Here is a 22235-nt window from a genome sequence, read left to right as displayed (position 1 = left end):
CCACTGTTCCTTCATTGCCATAGGGTCAAAATCCCTGAAACTCCCTCCCTAACAACACCACACCGACTGCTGTGGTCCAAGGGGGCAGCTCACTTCCATCTTCTCCAGAAAAACCAAGAATGCCCGAACTGCTGGCAATGCCCACTACCAGAAACAAGCAGCATGATAGAATGATGCAGCCCCACATTGACCATTTGGTTCATTCTGCCTATGCCAGCTCTCTGAAAGAACTATTCAATTTGATCCCACTCCACAGCTCTGCAAATCTACTCTCTTCAGATCTCACTAAATCCTTTTGGAAACTTGTTACAGAATCTGTTTGCTCCATGCTATCTGGCAATGCATTCCAGATCATGGAAGCTTTTCAATTTGATTTGGCTTTTTTACTGTCACATGTATTAGTATACAGTGAAAAGCATTGTTTCTTGTGTGCTACACAGACAAAGCATACTGTTCATAGAGAAGGAAAGGAACGGACGCAGAATGTCGTGTTACAATCATAGCTAGGGTGTAGAGAAAGATCAACTCAGTGCGAGGTAGGTCCATTCAAAAGTCTGACAGCTGTTCTTGAGTCAGTTGGTACGTGACCTAAGACTCTTGTATCTTTTTCCCGATGGAAGGAGGTGGGAAAGAGAATATCTGGGGTGCGTGTGGTCCTTAATTATGCTGGCTGCTTTGCCGAGGCAACGGGAAGTGTAGACAGTATCCATGGATGGGAAGCTGGTTTGCCTGATGGGTTGGGTTTTATTCACGGCCTTTGGTCGTTTCTTGCAGTCTTGGTCAGAGCAGGAGCCCATACCAAGCTGTGATGCAACCAGAAAGAATACTTTCCATGGCGCATCTGCAAAAGTTGGTGAGAGTCGTAGCTGACATGCCAAACTTCCCTAGTCTTCTGAGAAAGTAGAGGCGTTGGTGGGCTGCATAGAAGGATGTTCCCCTCATCTCCCCTCTGGTTCTTTACCAGTGACCTTGTTTCTGTCTCCTCTGGTTATCAATCCTCCTACTGCGGAACATGCAGAAAAGATGTGACCAAGTATAGATCCCTGAAAGTTGGGAATCAAGTAGATAAGGTTGTTAGGAAGGCATACGGTGTCTTGGCGTTTATTGGTAGGGGGGATTGAATTTAGGAGCCGCAGCGTCATGTTGCAACTGTACAAGACTCTGGTGCGGCCGCACATGGAGTATTGTGTGCAGTTCTGGTCCCCACATTATAGGAAGGATGTGGAGGCTTTGGAGAGGGTGCAGAGGAGGTTTACCAGGATGTTGCCTGGTATGGAGGGGAGGTCCTATGAGGAGAGACTGAGGGATTTGAGGTTGTTTTTGTTAGAAAGAAGGCGGCTAAGAGGGGACCTTATTGAAACATATAAGATGATTAGAGGTTTAGATAGGGTGGACAGTGATAGCCTTTTTCCTCGGATGGAGAAAGCTAGCACGAGGGGGCATAGCTTTAAATTAAGGGGTGGTAGTTATAGGACGGATGTCAGGGGTAGGTTCTTTACCCAGAGGGTGGTGAGGGATTGGAATGCCCTGCCTGCTGCAGTTGTAAATGCGCCTAGTTTGGGGGCGTTTAACAGATCCGTGGATAGGTTTATGGATGGAAAGGGTTTGGTTTAGGTTAGAGGGCCATTGCTTTTTAACTGGTCGGCGCAACATCGTGGGCTGAAGGGCCTGTTCTGCGCTGTAATGTTCTATGTTCTATAGTACTGAGCTACATCGAGTGGGCAGCACCGAAACAGGTCAACTGGCTAGTAACAATGGCCATTCTCTTTGGAAAAGAGCTGATTGAGTTGAATGTGGCAAACACAAATGACCCAAGTAAATTGTCTACGTAATGAAGGGCTCAAACTGCATTGGGGCAGGAGGAGACCGTTCAGCCCTTCATGCCTGCCTTTCCATTAAATTTAAAGAATGAACCAGGGAATGGCAGTTTTGTTTACAGTGGACATGTTCTCCACCAGTTTAAAACAGCCACTGTTCCTCACAGTGAGGCCCACTTATGTGTGCAGGAAGCTTATAGTCACACACAAAGCCGTATCCTCCAAAGTCAGATGGAGCATGACCGCATTAATCCTTTCCCAACTAAATAAAAGCTTGGGGCACAGCCATTCCTGGGTCCATTCCCTATCACAATGTTAGGACCAGTCAGAGACAGCCTGCCTGGCTTGAATTTGAAACAAAAGCTTGGAAGTTAACTGTTCTCTGCTGCGTTCTCCATGGCAATGCCTGCACCAATCCGAGGCCACTTGCCAACCAAACAGCACTCCCTTCTCACGCAGTATAAATTGTTGGCCCTTTCATCTTGCCTAGCTTCCTGATGGGCGCAAAATGAAATGTTTTGATGGCATGTCTCTTTTTACAGCAGTACAGAAATGATCAAAAGCCTCAAAAAATGTTGATTCTTAAAGGAAGAGAGAGAGAGAGAGAGAGAGAGATGAAGCAGGGAACAGCTTCAGGATGGGGATTCCAGAGCTCAGGAGCCATGACAACTGTCAGCTCAAGCGCTGATGATGACCTAAAGGAAATCGGGGACCCACAAGAGGCCATAGCTGAGAGGAGCGCAGAGATTCCAGAGTGTTGTGGCATTGCAGGAGGTTGGCGCCGCTATGGGTTAAGGAGCACAGGGTCCACTGGGTTAACAAATGAATGAAGAACAAAGGAAGATTGTGTTTCTTTCATTTATTATGAATCTCAGAGGCAGAGTGATTAGCACTGCTGCCAGGGACCTGGGTTCGGTTCCCAACATGGCCTGTGTGGAGTTTGCACATTCTCCCCGTGTCTACATGGGTTTCCTCCGCGTGCTCCGGTTTCCTCACACAGTCCAAAAGACGTTAGCATCAGCCATGTTACATTTTCCCTCAGTGTACCCAAACAGGCGTCGAAATGCGGCGACTAGGGGATTTTCACAATTGTCTCTCATGTGATGAGTGACAGACGGACACTGATTGTTTTTGTATCGGCCAATGTAACAGCATTGTGCGTGCAAAACCAATTGCAATTGGTTCCTGGCCAACCGCCCCTGACTATGACGTTGCCAATATTAGCCAGGAAACGGTCCCTGTTCTTCTCACACCTCGGAACAATCTGAGGTTCGTCACAAGTGCCCTTTGCGGTTTAACATTGATGTAACAGCGGTGAATCATTTGATTAAACACAGTGGCCAAGTGCCTGTCCATCTCGCTTCTCATTACAAGCAGTGATGCACAAGTTTCAGGATTACAAATTGTGGTCTTGGTTGAACAGTCAACCCAGAAAATGGATCAGGCCCAAAGACGGACGACTGCATCCACACAAATAAGAGTCAGAATCTTTCAGCGGTAATCATTGCTGAATCCTCAATACAACCGTTTACATGGAGAACGTAATACAGCCTGGAGTCCTTCCGACTAAAATAAGCTTAGAGCCATTTAGAAATTCCATTAGCTTAGTGCGGCACATCTCATAAAAACCATTTAGCGTGTCAAGTCAGACAAGTAACGACATTTCACAGAGCATTGTACAAGATAATGGATGTTACTAGGGTCGCTAATGCTAAGAATATTCAAATAATGTAATAATCTCAAAATAATTGGATTGGCTAAATAAAGATTCCAAGGTCCACTTTGCACATCTTGTTTACCAAGACATCTGACGTTTAAGATCTTTCTCCAAAACTTCAAAAAGAGCCACAATCATGGCATGGTACAGCACCGAGGGAGGCCATTCAACCCCTCAGAGTTATGCTGGCTCCTAGATTGAGCTATTGCCCACTGGGGGATATTCTGGGTGGAATTTTACCGGCATGTCCACCCAAGGTCCATATGATCCTGCCTGAGGCCAAAGGAGATTGCCGTTCTCTGAGCCTCTGTGCCGATAAAATTCTGGCCTTTATGTCCTGGGAACTGGTGCAATTCATTGGAATTAGCACTGCGGTTCTTGTAGAGGTGAGTGTATGAGGTGTTAAACTGAGGGCCCTGTCTACTCTTCAAGGCGGATGTAAAAGACCCCATGTCCTCTTTTTTAAACAAGACTAGAGTTCTCATAGAATCAGCACAGAAGGAGGTCATTCAGCCTGCAGCGCCTGTGCTAACCCTCTGAACTCCCCTGTAGCCCTGCAATGAATTTAAAGCAAAGTTTACTTATTAGTCATAAGTAGGCTTACATTAACACTGCAATGAAGTTACTGTGAAAATCTCCTCGTCGCCGCACTCCGGCGCCTGTTCGGGTACACTGAGCAAGAATTTAGCATGGCCAATGCACCTAACCAGCACGTCTTTCCGACTGTGGGAGGAAACTAGAGCTCCTGGAGGAAACCCACACAGACACGGGGAGAATGTGCAGACTCCACACACACAGTCACCCAAGCCGGGAATCGGACCCAGACACTTGGAGCTGTGAGGCAGCAGCGCTAACCACCGTGCCTCTGTGCAGCTCTGTGTTCTTCACAAAATAAAGGAGCATTTCACATTTCTCCACATTAAATTTTATCTGCCGTTTGTCCGTCCGTTCCACCAACCTGTCTGGGATCCTTTGAAGTTCTGCCCTGTCCACAATATTTCTGAATTTCGTACCATCTGCAAATTTTGAAGTGGTGTTCTGTACGCCAAGGTCTGGTTCAAAGACCTATACCAGGGAGAGCAGGGTCCCAACACCGAGCCCTGGGGAACTCCATTCTGTACCTTACTCCTGTCTGTAAAACACCACTCCTCTCTGTTTCCTGCCACTTAGCCAATTTTGAATCTTTGTTGCTCCTGTGCCTTTTATTACATGAGCTTTAACTTTGTTTATAAGCCTGTTGTGCAAACATTTACCTAATGTCTTTTGGAAGTCCATGCACGCCACATCAACAGCATTACCCTCATCAACCCTCACTGTTGCCACATCAAAAAATCCAACCAAGTGTTTTCTGTGTCCTGGGCCAATATGACCAATGAAAGCACGATCATTTATCACATTGGTGCTTAAGCAAATTGGTAACTATATCTCCAGAGTGACAACAGTATCTACGATTTAGAATTCTACAATTCAGGGTGGCACTGCTGCCTCACAGTGCCAGGGATTCGGGTTCGATTCGAGGCTTGGGTCGCTGTCTGTGTGGAGTCTGCACATTCTCCCCGTGTCTGCATGGGTTTCCTGCGGGTGCTCCAGTTTCCTCCCACAGTTCAGAGACGTGCTGATTTAGTTGCATTGACTGTGCTAAATTCTCCCTCAGTGTACCCGAACAGGTGCCGGTGTGTGGCGACTAGGGGAATCTTCGAAGTAACTTCATCGCGGTGCTAATGTAAGCCTCCTTGTGACACTAATAAATTTTTTTAAAATGTTTTTCCTCTTTATTGGGACATGGGCGTCACTGGAAAGGTTGGCCATCCCTAATTGCTGCAATTGAATAGTTTGCTTGGCCATTTCAGAGGGGTAGGTAACAGTCAAATACATTCCTGTGAATCTGCAGTCACAGGTAGGCTAGACCAGGAAAGGACAGCAGATTTCCTTCCCTAAAGGGCATTAGTGAACCAGGTGTTCCTCTTACAACAGTCGATGACAGTTTCATTGTGAGACAGACTTTAAATTTCAGATTTATTATTTGAATTGAAATCCCAGCCGCCATGGTGGGGTTTGAACCGTATCCCCAGAACATTAGCCCAGACCCCCCGATTCCAAACCCAGTGACATTGCCACTACGTCACTGTTTCCCCACTATCGGGGCAGCATTATGGCACAGTGGTTAGCACTGCTGCCTCATAGCAACAGGGACCTGGGTTTGATTCCCAGTTTGAGTCACTGTTTGTGTGGACTTTCTTACTGTGCCTACCCCAGTCCAACTCCGGCATCTCTACATCATGTGCGGAGTTTGCACATTCTCCCCATGTCTGCATGGGTTTCCTCTGGGTACTCCCATTTCCTCCCACAATCCGGGAGATATGCCGGTTAGGTGCTTTGACCATGCTAAATTCTCCCTCGGTGCACCCGAACAGGTGCCAGAATGTGGCGAGTAGGGGATTTTCACAGTAACTTCATTGCAGTGCTAATGGAACCCACTTGTGACATTAACAAATAAACTTTAAAAATGTAGTGCCTGTAAAAGACTTTGGAACATCTCAAGGTTGTGGCAGGTGCTATACAAATTCAGTTACATCTTGATTTCTGAGTAGAGAGTCTCACAACACCAGATTAAAGTCCAACAGGTTTATTTGGTACCATGGGGATACCAAATGAAGGGGCAGCACTCCAAAAGCTCATGATTCTGAATAAACCTGTTGGATTTTAACCTGTTGTTGTGAGACTTCTTACTGTGCCCACCCCAGTCCAACGCAGGCATGATTTCTGAGTCTATCGCGGAAAAGCTTTGCTCACCTGGAATCGAAACTGAATTACACTGAGTATCCCATTGCCACATGCTGCAAAAGCCCAGGCAGATTTATTGAGAAATAGCTAAAAAAAAGTAGCAAGCGTGTGTTCCCATGGCAACAACAGGGTGCATTTATATAGCGACTTGAACATTGTGAAACACTCCCAAGGTTGTCGCAGGGATGCCATCTGGCAAAACAGCCGATGATATGTAACCAAAGGTGGGAACATCAGGCAGGCGACCAAGATTTGTGTGCGTGGAATTGGCAGTACAGAAACAGGCTATTATTTGGCCTAAGTGGTCTATATATATTCTCCATGTGAGCCTCTTTAATGGAAATGTGTGGCCTTCTCGTTTCCCAATGACAAACTGAGTTGCACAACAAGAGTACCATGAAATAAAGAAAACGATGCTAACAGTTTGACCTCGCAGCTTCACTGGGGTTGGTTTTGCACACCCACTCTGAGTGAGTGAGCACTTCTTTGGCCCATTTACACAGCCCACACACAATATACATTTCATCCACTCTCTGCGCTAATTCCAATTTCCATGGTAATTGTCTGGGTGCAGTTGGCATAACACAGGACAAGTGACTCATCAATCGCTCACTGCTCTCCCCCCATTTGTAGTTTCAAGGCTTCCCAACATTGAAAGCAGTGCCACTAGAAGTGGGCCAGTGTCATGTGCGCGCGCGCGCGCGCACACACACACACACACACACACACACACACACACACACACACACACACACACACACACACACACACACACACACACACACGTCCTTGTGTTGTCCATCTGTGAGGTTTAGAACATAGAACATAGAAAAAGTACACCACAAACAGGCCCTTCAGCCCACAATCTGCGCTGATCATATCCCTACCTACTAGGCCTACCTATAACCCTCAATCCTATTAAAGTGAGCTCAGTTGTAAGCATGCACAACCACTACAGAGTTGGCCTTTATTGCGAAGGGGATGGAGTATAAAAGCAGGGAGGTCGTACTGCAATTGTACAAGGTACTGGTGAGACCGCAACTAGAGTACTGTGTACAGTTTTGGTCCCCTTATTTAAGAAAGGATATATTAGCTTTGGAGGGGATGCAGAGAAGGTTCACCAGGTTGATTCTGGAGATGAGGGGGTTAGTTTATGAGGAGAGATTGAGTCGACTGGGCCTGTACTCATTGGAGTTTAGAGGGTTGAGGGGAGATCTTATAGAGACATATAAGATAATGAAGGGGCTAGACAGGGTAGAGGCAGCGAGGTTATTTCCACTTACAATGGAAACAAGAACTAGGGGGCACAGCCTCAAAATACGGGGGAGTCAATTTAGAACAGAGATGAGGACTTCTTCTCCTAGAGGGTAGTGAATCTTTGGAATTCTCTGCCCAATGAAGCAGTGGAGGCTACCTTGTTAAATGTGTTTAAATGACAGATAAATAGATTTCTGATCAATAAGGGAATTAAAGGTTATGGGGAGCAGGGGGGTAAGTGGAACTGAACCACTATCAGATCAGCCATGATCTTATTGAATGATGGGGCAGGCTCGAGGGACTAGATGGCCTACTCCTGCTCCTATTTCTTATGTTCTTATGAAAGGCAAAACACTGCGAATGCTGGAATCTGAAACAAAAGCAGAAAAATGCTGCAAAAATCTCAGCAGGTCTGACAGCATCTGTGGGGAGAGAATAGAGCTAACGTTTCAGAGTCTAGATGATCCTTCCTCAGACACGTGGAGTGCAAGTGAGAGATTGCTGTGCTGAAACCATAAACACTTTGATCAGATACCAGTTCGGGCCATAGTAGCACAGAGGTTGGCACTGCTGCCTCACAGCACCAGGGACCTGACTTCAATTCCTGGCTTGGGTCACTGTCAGTGCGGAGTTTGCACATTCTCCCCATGTCTGCGTGGGTTTCCTCTGGTTTCCTGCCACAGTCCGAAAATCTGCGGGTTAGAATGATTGGACGTGGTAAATTGAGCACACTAAGAAGTCGCACAACACCAGGTTGACTTGGAATCACGAGCTCGTGCTAATTTAACCTGGTGTTGTGAGATTACTTACTGTGCCCACCCCAGTCCAACGCTGGAATCTCCACATCATTGAGCTTCGTGTCAGGAGTATCGGCAGGGTAAATATGTGGGATTACGGGGATGGGGCCTGGGTGGAATTGTTGTCAGGTGCGGACTCGATGGACCGAATGGCCTCCTTCTGCACTGTAGGGATTCTACGACTGGGGAAAGAGATATTTGCAAGTGTGTTGTGCCAGTCAAGAGCTCAGGGACATGGGTAACGCACTGCAGGCCATTGCCCACGAGGGAAACACTTGGCCGCGCTCACCACTGCGTGCTTTTCAGAAAGAGGGGATGAGAGAAGGAGATAATCCAGTGAAACTTGATGTCAAAACGAGGCAGGAGCTCTTTACATCTCGAAAACAGAGTACTGCTGGGACTGGTTTGATCACAGCCCTGAAGATTCTGAAAGGCTTTGACAGGGTAAACGTAGAGAAGAGGCGTGCAGGGAAAGCGCAACATTATTAACAAAAGAAACCACAGGATAAGAAATTCAGTGAGGAATTCAGGACGATGATGGATGGAATGTGAAAGCAGTTAGCACGGGACCGATCTCACTCTTTCACAGAATGTGGGCGTTGCTGGCAGGGCCAAGCGCTTGTTACCCATCTCTAATTGCCCTCGGACCTCTGGGTGAATTCAGAGGGCAGTTAAGCATCGCTGTGGGTCTGGAGCCACATGCAGGCCAGACCACTCCCTTTGTCCAATTTCACCACCACCTTGCTGACTCTCTTCCCCTCAGCTCTGACGAAGGGTCATCTAGACTGGAAACGCTGGCGGGAATTTTACTGTCTCGCCCGTCCCCACAGTGACTTTTAAAGGGGCGTCTTGACAAATACATGAATAGAAATGGGAAGAGAGGGATATGGTCCCTGGAAGGGTAGGGGGTTTTAGTTCAGAGGGGCAGCATGGTCAGTACAGGCTTGGAGGGCTGAAGGGCCTGTTCCTGTGCTGTAATTTTTCTTGTTTTTTTTGTCCTGATTCCGAGGCGGGTGAGCAGCATTCCCCGTGGGATCTTTTGAGCCTTGGGAGGAAAAGGCAGTAAAATTCCAGCAGTTGGTTCTGTTCTCTCTCCACAGATGATGTCAGACCTGCCGAGATTTTCCAGTATTTTTCTACTGAGGCAAATAATACATTGGCCTTCATAGAGAGAGGATTCGAGTACAGGGATGTCTTGCTACAATTATACAGTGCTTGGCGAGACCACACCTGGAATATTGTGTGCAGTTTTGGTCTCTTTTTCTGAGGAAGGATATTCTTTCTCTCAAGGGAGCGCAGCGAAAGTTTACCGGGCTGATTCTGAGGATAACAGGTCTGATGTATGAGGTTGAGTTGGTTAGGAGTATATTCGCAGGAGTTTAGAAGAATGAGGGGGGAATCTCATAGAGGCCTATAAAATTCTAACAGGACTGGGCAGGGTTGATGCAGGAAGGATGTTCCTGATGTTGGGGATGTCCAGTTCCAGAGGATATAGTCTAAGGATCCTGGGTAAACCTTGTGGGACAGAGATGGGGAGAAATTTCTTCACCCAGAGAGTGGTGAGCCTGTGGAATTCGCTACCATAGAAAGCAATTGAGGCCAAAACATTGTGGGCAGGATTTTTCGACCGCACTCACCACAAAACCGTAAAAACCCGCCTGAGGTCAATGGACCTTCCATGGTACTCCTCCCGCCCCCGCCACCACACCCCGATACCTATCTCCCCCACCCCACCCCAGTTTGCCCCTGTCTGCTACGATTTCCATGTCCGGTGGGATTGGAAAATTCCCGCCTGTATGTTTTCAGGAGGGAATTAGATATAACTCTTGGGGCGAAAGGGATCAAAGGGGCAAGGTGGGATCAGGCTATTGAGTTGGATGATCCGCCACGATCACAATGAATGGCGGAACAGGCTCAAAGAGCCAAGTTGAATCCTCCTGCTCCCACCTTCCAATAAGTGTGCTGGACAATTATTAATTCAGATCTCTATTCATCTTCCGTGTTCAAATTCAGAGTTTGGTTTCTAACATCGAGTCAGTGACAATTCTGTCAGCAGTGCTCATGTTCGATGCAAGAATATATAAGTAAAAAAACCCAGACCAACAGCCTGAGCCTCAGGATCGCTAGCCCAGTAACATTACCACAGTGCCACTGTCTCCCTAAGCTGACACCAATAACACAGATAAAAACAAATTCCTGCGGATGCTGGAACCTGAAACCAAAAGGGAAACTGCTGGAAAATCTCTGGCAGCATCTGTAAGGAGAGGAAAGATCTGACGTTTCGAGTCCAGACGACCCTTTGTCAGCTCTCTCTGTCAGCATTCCGCAGAGACCGTTCCCTCCAGGATAACCTAGTCCACTCCTCCACTACACCCAACACCTCTCTCGTCACTCATGGCACCTTCCCATGCAATCGCAGAAGGTGTAACACCTGTCCCTTTACCTCTTCCACGCTCACCATCCGAGGTTCAAAACACTCATTCCAGGTTAAGCAGCATTTCACTTGCACCCCATTCAATTTGGTGCATTGCATTCACTGCACCCAGTGTGGTCTCCTCTATAACGGGGGAGACTAAGCGTAGGCTGGGTGATCACTTCGCAGTGCGCAGTCAGGACCCTGACCTTCCGCTTGCTTGCCATTTTAACACACAATCCTGCTCCCGTGCCCACATGTCTGTCCTTGGCCCTGCTGCAATGTCCCAGTGAAGCTCAACGCAAACTGGAGGAACAGCATCTCATCTTCTGGCTCGGCACTTTACAGCTTCCAGTCTCAACATCGAATTCAACTTCAGACGATTTGTCAATAACATAGATATATTTAAAAGGAGAACTAAGGTTACTGTGCGAGGATTGGATGAGAAAAGATCGCAGGAGGCTTGTACGACAAAAAACATCAGGAAGGAACACTTGGGGTACAGCCCGACCACAATAACTTCTCCTAGCAAGATGGAAGCCATTTGATGGGCCGAAGGGCTTTTCCAATGGGACTCTAGGAGTTTATCAGGAGGAATGTGCGCAAGAGATGGGGAAGTTTGATCTGTAGGTTTGTGCTGAGGCAGGAGGAAGGAAAGGTTACAGCAAGAACAAACATTGATGAGAGCGACAGAGAGAGATAAGGGTGGTGAGAAGATTTGAAAGTGGGAGCTTTGAGTCAATGAGCAAAGATTTTGCACAAGTTACAACAGTTAATAAATCAGAAGATCGATCAGTCGAAAGAGGAATTTAATTTTAAAACTAAATCCGAGAAATAATTTTGAATGCAGGTGAAATAAAATTGATGGACAGCTCACATTCCAACACAGCTCACGGCGATAAAGCTAACTTTATAAAGCAGAAACATTGGCCCGTTTCAGCAACATCTCACACTCTATCAATAGGTCGAAGGCAGCCATATTCCCCATAGCATTTATTGTGGTGATTAAACTTCAACCACTTACCTGATTTAGGCACATCACAGAGCACCTAATTCAGGAAAACCAGATTCAATGGGCAATAACTGTGGACACATGGACTTCCGTGTGTGTGTGTGAGAGAGAGGGTGGGGAGCTGGATGGGGTACAGTGTGTGTGTGTGTGTGTGTGTGAGGGTGGGGAGTTGAATGGGGTACAGTGTGTGTGTGAGGGTGGGGAGGTGGATGGGGTACAGTGTGTGTGTGGGGAGTTGGATGGGGTACAGTGTGTGTGTGTGAGGGTGGGGAGTTGGATGGGGTGCAGTGTGTGTGTGAGGGTGGGGAGTTGGATGGGGTACAGTGTGTGTGAGAGGGAGGGGAGCTGGATGGGTGCAGTGTGTGTGTGTGTGTGTGTGTGTGTGTGTGAGGGTGGGGAGTTGAATGGGGTACAGTGTGTGTGTGAGGGTGGGGAGGTGGATGGGGTACAGTGTGAGGGTGGGGAGGTGGATGGGGTACAGTGTGTGTGTGAGGGTGGGGAGTTGGATGGGGTACAGTGTGTGTGTGAGGGTGGGGAGTTGGATGGGGTGCAGTGTGTGTGTGAGGGTGGGGAGTTGGATGGGGTGCAGTGTGTGTGTGTGAGGGTGGGGAGCTGGATGGGGTACAGTGTGTGTGTGAGGGTGGGGAGGTGGATGGGGTACAGTGTGTGTGTGAGGGTGGGGAGGTGGATGGGGTACAGTGTGTGTGTGTGAGGGTGGGGAGCTGGATGGGGTACAGTGTGTGTGTGAGGGTGGGGAGTTGGATGGGGTGCAGTGTGTGTGTGAGGGTGGGGAGGTGGATGGGGTGCAGTGTGTGTGTGTGAGGGTGGGGAGTTGGATACGGTACATTGTGTGTGTGAGGGTGGGGAGTTGAATGGGGTACAGTGTGTGTGTGAGGGTGGGGAGTTGGATAGGGTACAGTGTGTGTGTGAGGGTGGGGAGTTGGATGGGGTGCAGTGTGTGTGTGAGGGTGGGGAGTTGGATGGGGTACAGTGTGTGTGTGAGGGTGGGGAGTTGGATGGGGTGCAGTGTGTGTGTGAGGGTGGGGAGTTGGATAGGGTACATTGTGTGTGTGAGGATGGGTAGTCTATGAAGAACACTGCAGAAACACTGACACCTATACACATTCAGGCACACTTCTCTCTCTCACACACACACACACACACACACACACACACACACACACACACACACACACACACACACACACACACACACACACACACACACACACACACACATTCTTCAGTACCCAGGTCATTATGAAGCCAGCAAGCGCAGTATGAATTGTATATTGGCAGATCCACGCTGCACATACATACAATATGCCTTCAGCGTACACAGCAATCCGCCCACACACAGCAGAGGCACAGCAGAGGTGCAGGATGTACAGCAGACACATAAAGCTGATTCTCACTCGCAGAACGCCACACACACTCACATCCATGCTCACTGTACACTCTGACAAGCAGGCACCCACTCCAGTTTGTTGTATACATTGCTGTCTGTGCTTGCTGCTGCCAGCTCCACACCCTGACTCTCTGATGCTCAATATCTGGGAGAGCTGCTGGGGGCTCAGGAAGGTTTCCCAGCCTCACCTGTACAGTTTGCAGACACTGTTGGTATTAACCCTTTCCCAAACCTCACCGCTGGCAGTGCTCACCCTCTGTTAACCCGTTGAGCACCGTGGCAAGTATGTAGTGAAACAGAGTGACTGGAGCAGGAGGCTCGCTGTGTGAGATGAATCAAATCCAGTTACTCCACTGGTGGCAGCTCTTTGACCAACACCAGAGCCAACTGGGGGTGTCGGGCGGACTGAGTAGACCTCCCCAGATACCAACCCATCACCCCTCCCCCCACCCCCTGCACAACGGGGGTGGGTTTTCCTGGAACCGGGGCTGCAAAAATCAGTGGGCAAGACCGGGAAATGAGGAAATGGACAATCCAGAAGACCAAATTTCACCCTGAAACATTCCAGTTTTGTTTAAGACGTCTGTCTGCCCCCTCACCCCCCCCCAAGGTGTTCTCTGAAACACAGGTGGAGGGGATTTGAATACATTTACCTTTTTGGAAACTGAGCAGAATTTAACCCTCCCACCATCCACCCCCCCCCCCCCAATCTCCAGGGGGTACGGCAACTTGGAGAGGTGCCCACAGTAGCAAAATAAAAGAGGCACAGTCTGCCCATCGATCCTGGGCAGCTCTGAGCTGAGGAAGTCCAGTTGTGTCTCACTCCTTTACCCACCTATTCACCCAGTGCAGGGAGAGAGAGAAAAAAATCTCCCTTTCAGGGATCTCACTGAAGCTTTAATATCCAACACTTTGTCTCAATGCACACCTGTGACTACCCAACCACTGTGGCTGCCAGCATGGACTGTGTCTATTGCTCCTCACCCATCCCCACCATCCACCCAGCTACCCAGTCAGCCCCCACTCACCCCACTACCCACCCCCACCCACCCACCCACCCACACCCCACCAGCCAGCCACCCACACACACACCTCCCCCACCCAACCCCCTACCACTACCCACCCTCGCGCCACCACACAGCACCCAGCCAACCCCCCCCCCACCCACCCACCCACCCACAACACACCACCCAGCCATCCACTCTCCTCCCCACCAGACCACCCCCTCCACCCATCCCCTACCCACCCAGCCACATCCCTGCAGACCACCCATCCCCAACACCACGCACCACCACCCCCCCCAGCCATTCAGTCAGCCAGTCACCAGCCGCACCCACCCCCCCAAGACCACCCAACCCCCTCACCCAGGCAGTTGCTCACCCCATCCCTCTCTCCCCGCCCCCCCAAGCTATCCTCCCAACCAGCTACCCACCCACCACCACCCCCAGACCCCCACTCCCCCTCCCCATCCTGCCAGCCACCCCCCCCCCTCCACCCCCTCCCCATCCTGCCAGCCACCCCCCCCTCCCCCTCCACCCCCACCCCCTCCCCCAGACCACACCCACTGCAAACCGTTCAGGTTTTTAACTTCACAAACTGTTGCAGCATTCTCTGTCTCTCTTTTTTTTGGGTGACGGTAACACAGGTCAGTAAAAGCCAAAGGGACTTGAATCTTACACTGGGGAAAGGTGGCGAGAGGCAGCAACCTGTGACACTGAACTCTGCCTCCCCAGCTGGAAGTGGGGGTGAGATTTTTGAAATGAAGAAGGGGAATGTCAGTCAGCTTACCCCTAGCAGACAGTTTCTTTGTGTTGATAATCTTTGCAGCGTATTCCTGTCCGGAGAGGATCTTAACGCACCGCTTTACAATGGAGAAAGCTCCCCTGGAAACAAGTAACAGATATTTTAGTTCATTCCAACCAGAATCAGACACACACACACGCACAGGGAAGGGGGAGAGGAAAGTCACCACTAAAAAGGGGGTTTTGCTGTATTTTGCAGACGAATCCCTTACTTGCCCAATTCCTCGTACATCTGGTACTCCTCGCTGAATCGAGTGCATGTTATTGTGGCCATTCTGACTTCTTCTCCAGGCTGCTCCTGTTGGGATCTATTGCCTCTCTCTCTCTCTCATATACACACACTCACTCTTGTGTTTCCAAAGGCGCTAGTCTCGGAGGCTCCTTTGATTGACAGCTCACTACACGAGAGAGAGAGAGAAAAATAATGAGAAAATGCAACCAGCGCAAGCCTCACTAGTTGGTGTGGTTTTTTTTTAATTCCTCCCTCCCTCTCTCTCTCTCTAGCTCAATATCATTTCTCCTCCCTCTGCCGAACTGTTTCCAAGGCAACAGCATCCACAGAGCTTCACACACACACAAAAAAACTGCTCTGACACTTTTGAATCCTGACTCCAGCCTTCACACTCACGTGTAAAAGAGGAGAAATTTGGGGGGTGGGGGGGAAGAGATATCACACCGTGTGTGAAAATTTAAAATAAAATTTAAGTTTTTAAGAAAAAAAGCCTGCCTGCAAATTGAACAGAGGTTTAAAAATCCCCCCCTGCATACACACACACACACACAAACACACACACATCTCTCTGCCAAAGGACAGCAGTCAGTGACTGCCGAATTATGATTTGGACTGGAACAACTGTTCCAGGGGCTGGGGATTAAGCGGATAAAAGATTTGCATTTGTATAGCACCTTTCACGACCATCTGACATCCCAAAGCAATTTGCAGCTAATGATGTACTTTCCCAAGCGTAGGCTCTGGTGAAGTGTGCTGCAAATCTTGGAGCTCTCGGGCAGGACCGTGGTGTGGATGGAGGGATAAATATCACTGAGAACACAAGGAAGAACAACCCCCCCCCCCCACCCCCGGCCACCACCCACCTTCTCTCTTTCTCCAAATAGAACCATGGGAGACTTTCAATTCACCCGAGAGAACAGATGGAGCCTGGGTGTAACACTCAGTGTTGCAGTGTGTCACCTACAACCTTCTGGGCCAGTTCAGATATGAATCCACAGCCCACCAATTCAGTCGTGCTCCTCACGGAACCACTGTGACCACAGTGTGACAGAAGCGGCTGCCTGGCAAATCAACAGAATGAGGTCTAAGTGGTTTTTGAGTTCAGCTGATGAATGGGATGAGAGAGCTCTGAACTCCCCGTTACCTGGAGTCTATCCTGCAGCATCTTTGTAATGATGTATTGCTGCACTGGATACCATTGTTTGAACAAGTTTTAATGAGGGCTTTCAGGGATTGTTTCAAAGGTCTGCCTTTCACCTTATTCTTGTTTCCCCCCGCAATCTTCCTTCCTTTACGTTTGGTTAATGATGCTGTATTCCAAGTTTTACATTGGCAGGTCAGTCAAAGCTTCAAATCTCCCTTCCGTTTGGTTCCTTATTATCCCAGTATCTTCACTGTGGGACTGGGAGGCTCAAAGCAACAAGATCCCTTACAGCAGCTCAAAAATATCTTAGACTTCTCTTCCCTTCCCCTCCATCTTGTCCCCTCCCTCCATCTCCCTCCTCCTCCATCTCTCCTTCCAAATATCTCTCCCCCCAGCCCTCTCCCCCTTCCATATTCCTTTTCCACCATCTCTGCCCCTCCCCCCATCTCCCGATCCCTCCATCTCCCTTTCTATATATCTCTCCTCCAGCTCTCCCCCCTCCATTTCCCCCTCCATCTATCTTCCCCCCACCTCTCCCCCCTCTCCATATTCCTTTACCTCCATCTCTCCCCCTCCTTCCATCTCCTCCTCTGTCTCCACCCTCCTTCTGCCAATCCCTCCATCTCTTCCTCCATCTATGTCTCCTCCCAGCACTCCCCCCTCCATATTCCTTTACCTCCATTTCTCCCTCCTTCCACCTCCCCCATCTCTCCCTCTCCCTCCATTTCCCCTCCATCTATCTCTTCTCCCAGCTATCTCCCTCTCTCCATATTCCTTTACCTCCATCTCTCCTCTTCCTTCCATCTTCCCCTTCATTTCTCTCCTCTCCATCTCTCCCTCCCTCCATGTCCCCCCTACATTCCATCTCTCTCTCCTTCCATCTCCACCCTCCATCACCCCGCCATCTCTCCTCCTCACTCTGTGTCCTGTTCCATCCCCTCCCTACATTCCTCCCCTCCATCTCTCTCCATTTCCTCCGACATCTTCCCCCTCCATTTCCTACTCCCTCCAACTCCCTTCCATCTTTCACCCTCCCTCCATCCCTTCCCCTCCTTCCATCTCCCCCTCCTTCCATCCGATCCCTACATCCCTCCCCCTCCATCTCCCCCTCCATCTCCCACTCCCTCTATTTCCCCTCCACCTTTCATCCTCCCTCCACCTACAAAGAACAAAGAACAACCCAGCACGGGAAACTGGCCCCTCGGCCCAACGAGCCCGCGCCGCCGCATCCTCCTACACCTACCCTGCCCTGCATGTCTGTGAGTGGAACCCCTAACTTAGCCAGATTCAGGGGAGAATAGTGTCAATTTGGTAAACCAATCAGCCTAACAGCACATCTTTGGGGTGTGGGAGGAAACCGGAGCGCCCGGAGGAAACCCACGCAACCACAGGGAGAATGCACAAACTCCCACAGACACAGGCCCAAATCCATGTATCTGCACAGCCAGCAGTGCTAGTCTCTGAGCTGTTGCGGCGCCCGTCTACCGGTCCAGGATCAAGCACACACACCGACACGAAGTACTAGGCCACTCCCGGAATCTCCAAGAGCAGCCCACGCACGACCCACCGTGTGCATGCCCCTTGTTTGACAACAAGGTGGACCTCCACCTGCGGAATAAAAAGACAAAAATGTTAACATATAAGTCTGCATTTCCGGTGTCTCCCGAGGATTTGACCCTATTTAATACCCCCTACTATAACCCTCCATCCTTGTTTCGCTCATGTGTCTATCTAAGTAAACCTTAAACAAGTCCAACGTTCCTGCCTCCACCACCCTACTCGGTAGCGCGTTCCATACACCCACGACCCTCTGCGTGAAGAACCTTCCTCTCACATCCAAATTATACTTCTCCCCCCTCACCCCTAGATCATGACCTCTCGTAATTGTACCCAGTCTAGGGAGCAGCCTCTCACTATTGACTCTATCTATTCCCTTCAGTATCTTATATACCTCTATCATGTCTCCCCTCAATCTCCGTCTTTCCAAGGAGAAAAGTCCCAATTTCTCCAACCTTTCCTCGTAACTCAGTCCTTCCATGCCAGGCAACATCCTGGTAAACCTCCTCTGCACCCTCTCCAGAGTCTCCACGTCCTTCTGGTAGTAAGGCGACCAGAACTGGACGCAGTACTCCAAATGCGGTCTAACCAACGTTCTGTACAACTGAAGCATTAGACGGCAGCTCCTATACTCCATACCCCTTCCTATAAAGGCTAGCATTCCATAAGCTTTCCTCACAACCTTCTCCACCTGTGTTGCAACCTTCATAGACTTGTGAACCTGCACTCCCAGGTCCCTCTGTATTTCTATACTCCTAATCGGTCTACCTTTTATCACGTAGCTCCTCTCTGCATTATTCCTTCCAAAATGCATCACCTCGCATTTGTCAGGATTAAATTCCATCTGCCACCTATCTGCCCAATGTACCAACCTATCTATATCCTGCTGTATCACCTGACATTCCACCTCAGTACCCGCCAACCCTGTCATCTTGGTGTCATCCGCAAACTTGCTGATCACACCACGTACGCTCTCTTCCAAGTCGTTTATGTATACTACAAAGAGGAGAGGTCCCAGTACTGAGCCCTGTGGCACACCACTGGTCACTGGCCTCCAGCCCGAAAAGGTCCCCTCAACAACTACCCTCTGTCTCCTATTGCCCAGCCAGTTCTCAATCCACCTAGCTACCTGTCCTTGTATCCCATGCGCCTTAACCTTTTCTACCAGCCTACCATGAGGGACTTTGTCAAACACCTTACTGAAATCCATATAGATGACATCAACGGCTCTCCCATCGTCAACCGTTTTTGTCACCTCCTCAAAGAATTCTACCAGATTCGTAAGGCAAGACCTCCCTCTAACAAAGCCATGTTGCATATCCCTAATCAGATCGCAATGCTCCAAATGCTCATACATCCTACCGCTAAGTATTTTTTCCATTAATTTCCCTACCACTGATGTCAAACTCACCAGTCTATAATTTCCAGGGTTAGCCCTACTACCTTTTTTAAACAGCGGTACCACATTTGCTACCCTCTAGTCTTCTGGGACCTCACCTGTGTCCAAAGAAGAGACAAAGATTTGCGCCAGAGGCCCAGCAATTTCATCTTTCACCTCCCTAAGCAGCCTGGGATAAATACCATCAGGCCCCGGAGCTTTATCCGTCCTGACACTACCTAAAAGCCCTAGCACTTCCTCTCTCGTAATAGATATTTCCTGCCACTGATCCACAGCTCCCTCCAAGACACTGCATGACACCGAACCCCTCTCCTTCGTGAATACCGACGCAAGGTATTCATTCAGGATCTCCCCCATTCCCTCCGACTCAATACATAACTCCCCACTTTTGTCCCTAAGAGGACCAATTTTCCCTCTAACTACTCTCTTGCTCCTAATATAGGAATAAAATGCCTTTGGATTTTCCTTAATCCTACCAGCCAAAGCCATTTCATGCCCTCTCTTCGCCCTTCTAATTCCCCTTTTTAGCTCCCTCCTACTCTCTCTATATTCCTCCAGCGCACTCTCCGTCCCCAGTTGTTTCGACCTAACATACGCCTCCTTCTTCTTCCTTACCAAGTCTTCGATACCCCCTGTAATCCACGGCTCTCTAATCCTACCTTTCCCATCCTTCCACTTAACCGGAACATGCCTTTCCTGCAACATTTTCAGTTTGCCCTTAAAAGCCTCCCACTTGCCAACCGTGGACTTGCCAGCTAACAGTCCCTCCCAATCAGTGTCCTTCAGCTCCCTCCTAATCCGGCTATAGCTCGCCTTTCCCCAGTTCAGCACCCTTCCGTTTGGCCGGCACTCATCCCTTTCCATTTTTACCCTAAAGTAGACGGACTTGTGGTCACTGTTAGCCACATGTTCGCCTACCTCAACCTCAACCACCTGCCCCGGCTCATTGCCCAACACTAAATCCAGTATAGCCCCTTCCCTAGTCGGGCTAGTTACATACTGCTCTAGGGACCCTTCCAAAACACATTTCACAAACTCCTCTCCCTCCGCACCCCCAGCTCTAGGCCCCCTCCAATCCACTCCAGGAAGATTAAAGTCACCCACTACAACCACCCTATTCTTCCTGCACCTGTCCAAAATGCCCCTGCAAATGCCTTCCTCCACTGACCTCGGGCTGTTGGGTGGCCTATAGTATACCCCTAGCATCGTAATCTCTCCCTTTTTATTCCTCAACTCCACCCACAGCGACTCAATCCCTAACTCCTCCATATCGTCCTCCCTCTGCACTGCTGTGATGTTCTCCTTTACTAACAGTGCCACCCCTCCACCTCTCTTCAACCCTCCTCTGTCACACCTAAAACACTTATACCCAGGAACATTCAGCTGCCAGTCCTGCCCTTCACGTAACCACCTCTCCCCCCATCTCCCCTCCTTTGGCCTACATCTTGTCCAGCTCCCTCTCACTCGACCTTATTCTACATTTGTTTGCCACCTCTTTGTCCCTCCTCACTCTGGGTGCCTTCCCTCTGCCTCCCACTTTCCTCAGCTTTCTCTTCAACGAACAGGAGGTTAAGATATAATGCATGCCCAATGCTTACTGACTTACTACATCTGCAGCATCAGATGGTAGCACTTTCACCTTTGATACAAAAAGTCGTAGGTTCATAAAATCCAGGCTGACACTCTGGTGAGTGCTATAAACATCGAAAATTTCAGCTCCGACCACCGAGAAGCTGACCCTCTGGCAATGAGAACTTTATGACCTGCATCATCAACTGTGACCACATATTATTAAAGTTCAAAGTTTGTTTATTAGCGTCACAAGTAGGCTTAAGTTAACAGTGCAATTAAGTTGCTGTGAAAATCCCCTAGTTGCCACACTCTGGTGCCTGTTCGGGAACACCGAGGGAGAATTCATGCATGGCCAATGCACCCTAACCAGCACGTCTTTTGGACTGTGGGAGGAAACTCACGCACACACCGGGAGAACGTGCGGGCTTCACACAGTGACCCAAGCCGGGAATCGAACCAGGGTCCCCGGCGCTGTGAAGCAGCAGTGCTAACCACTGTGCCGTCGTGCTGCATAAATTGTGATCACATCTAACGAACAGATACCAGAAGGCATCACACTCTGTGTATTGTGGGTGGGGTGGGAGCCTCTAAGGGGGATATTTGAGGGTGGCACATGGAGGGAGTTTCTCACCATATTGTTCATAAATCCAGTGATGAACAAGTCCAGGTGAGGCTGGGGGTGGGGTGGGGGGAGGCCTGAGAAGTTAATTGCACACCATTCAATCTCAGATTGCCGCAAAATCTGCTGTTCTTGAAGAGAGAGGCAACGCACCTGATCTCCTTCTGAACAATCTCATTCTATGATCCGATTAAAAAGAACAATCAAACCCATTTTTACTCCACATTATTAAACAAGAAAAATTGATTCCCATTTAATAAGGCTGACATTTCTCAAATCTCCGCAAGTGACAGAAGATTCGGGCAAGTTTTTAATCCATCACACGGCCTTGTGGCTCTGGCCCCTTTTACCCTCTTAATTGTAAATGTTTTGTGTCTCGTGTCTCTTTGTAAGAACCCAAAGATGCTCTTGGAGTCAATAAAGTTGGATACCACCACTGTGCATAGGAGGAGATGAGGTATCTCGGAGCGCTGTATTTTAAAAAGCTTCTACAGCAGATAGGGTGTGGGTGCAGAGGCTAAAGAGAGGGGATCCACAGATTCGAGGGACAACAATTTACATTTATGTAGCACCTTTCATTGTTGTTATTCATTCAGGGGCTGTGGGCATCACTGGCTAGGCCAACAGTTATTGTCCTTCACACCAAAAATGGAAAATACCGGAAACTCTTAGCAGGTGCGGACAGAGAATAGAGCCCACGTTTCA

The 22235-nt window shown here is 49.1% G+C and overlaps 1 protein-coding gene across 1 annotated transcript in view; it reads right to left on the bottom strand.

The window, feature by feature from the left end:
• LOC145351696 (calcium/calmodulin-dependent protein kinase type II subunit alpha) overlaps positions 1-15461 on the bottom strand; it is a 216684-nt gene extending 201223 nt beyond the window's left edge. The window contains exons 1-2 of the mRNA XM_080201267.1: positions 15220-15461; positions 14994-15088 (exon numbers count right to left, since the gene is read on the bottom strand). Of these exons, the coding sequence (XP_080057393.1) occupies positions 14994-15088; positions 15220-15281 (157 nt within the window). The 5' untranslated portion in view covers positions 15282-15461. The remainder of the gene's footprint in view (positions 1-14993; positions 15089-15219) is intronic.
• Positions 15462-22235: the final 6774 nt, after the last annotated feature.

The sequence above is a fragment of the Carcharhinus amblyrhynchos genome, chromosome 13 (assembly GCF_965287045.1).
Source record: "Carcharhinus amblyrhynchos chromosome 13, sCarAmb.v2.hapA, whole genome shotgun sequence".
Lineage (NCBI taxonomy): Eukaryota > Metazoa > Chordata > Chondrichthyes > Carcharhiniformes > Carcharhinidae > Carcharhinus > Carcharhinus amblyrhynchos.
The sequence above is the reverse complement of the archived record's forward strand: the minus strand, read 5'-3'. Positions and strand labels throughout refer to the sequence as shown.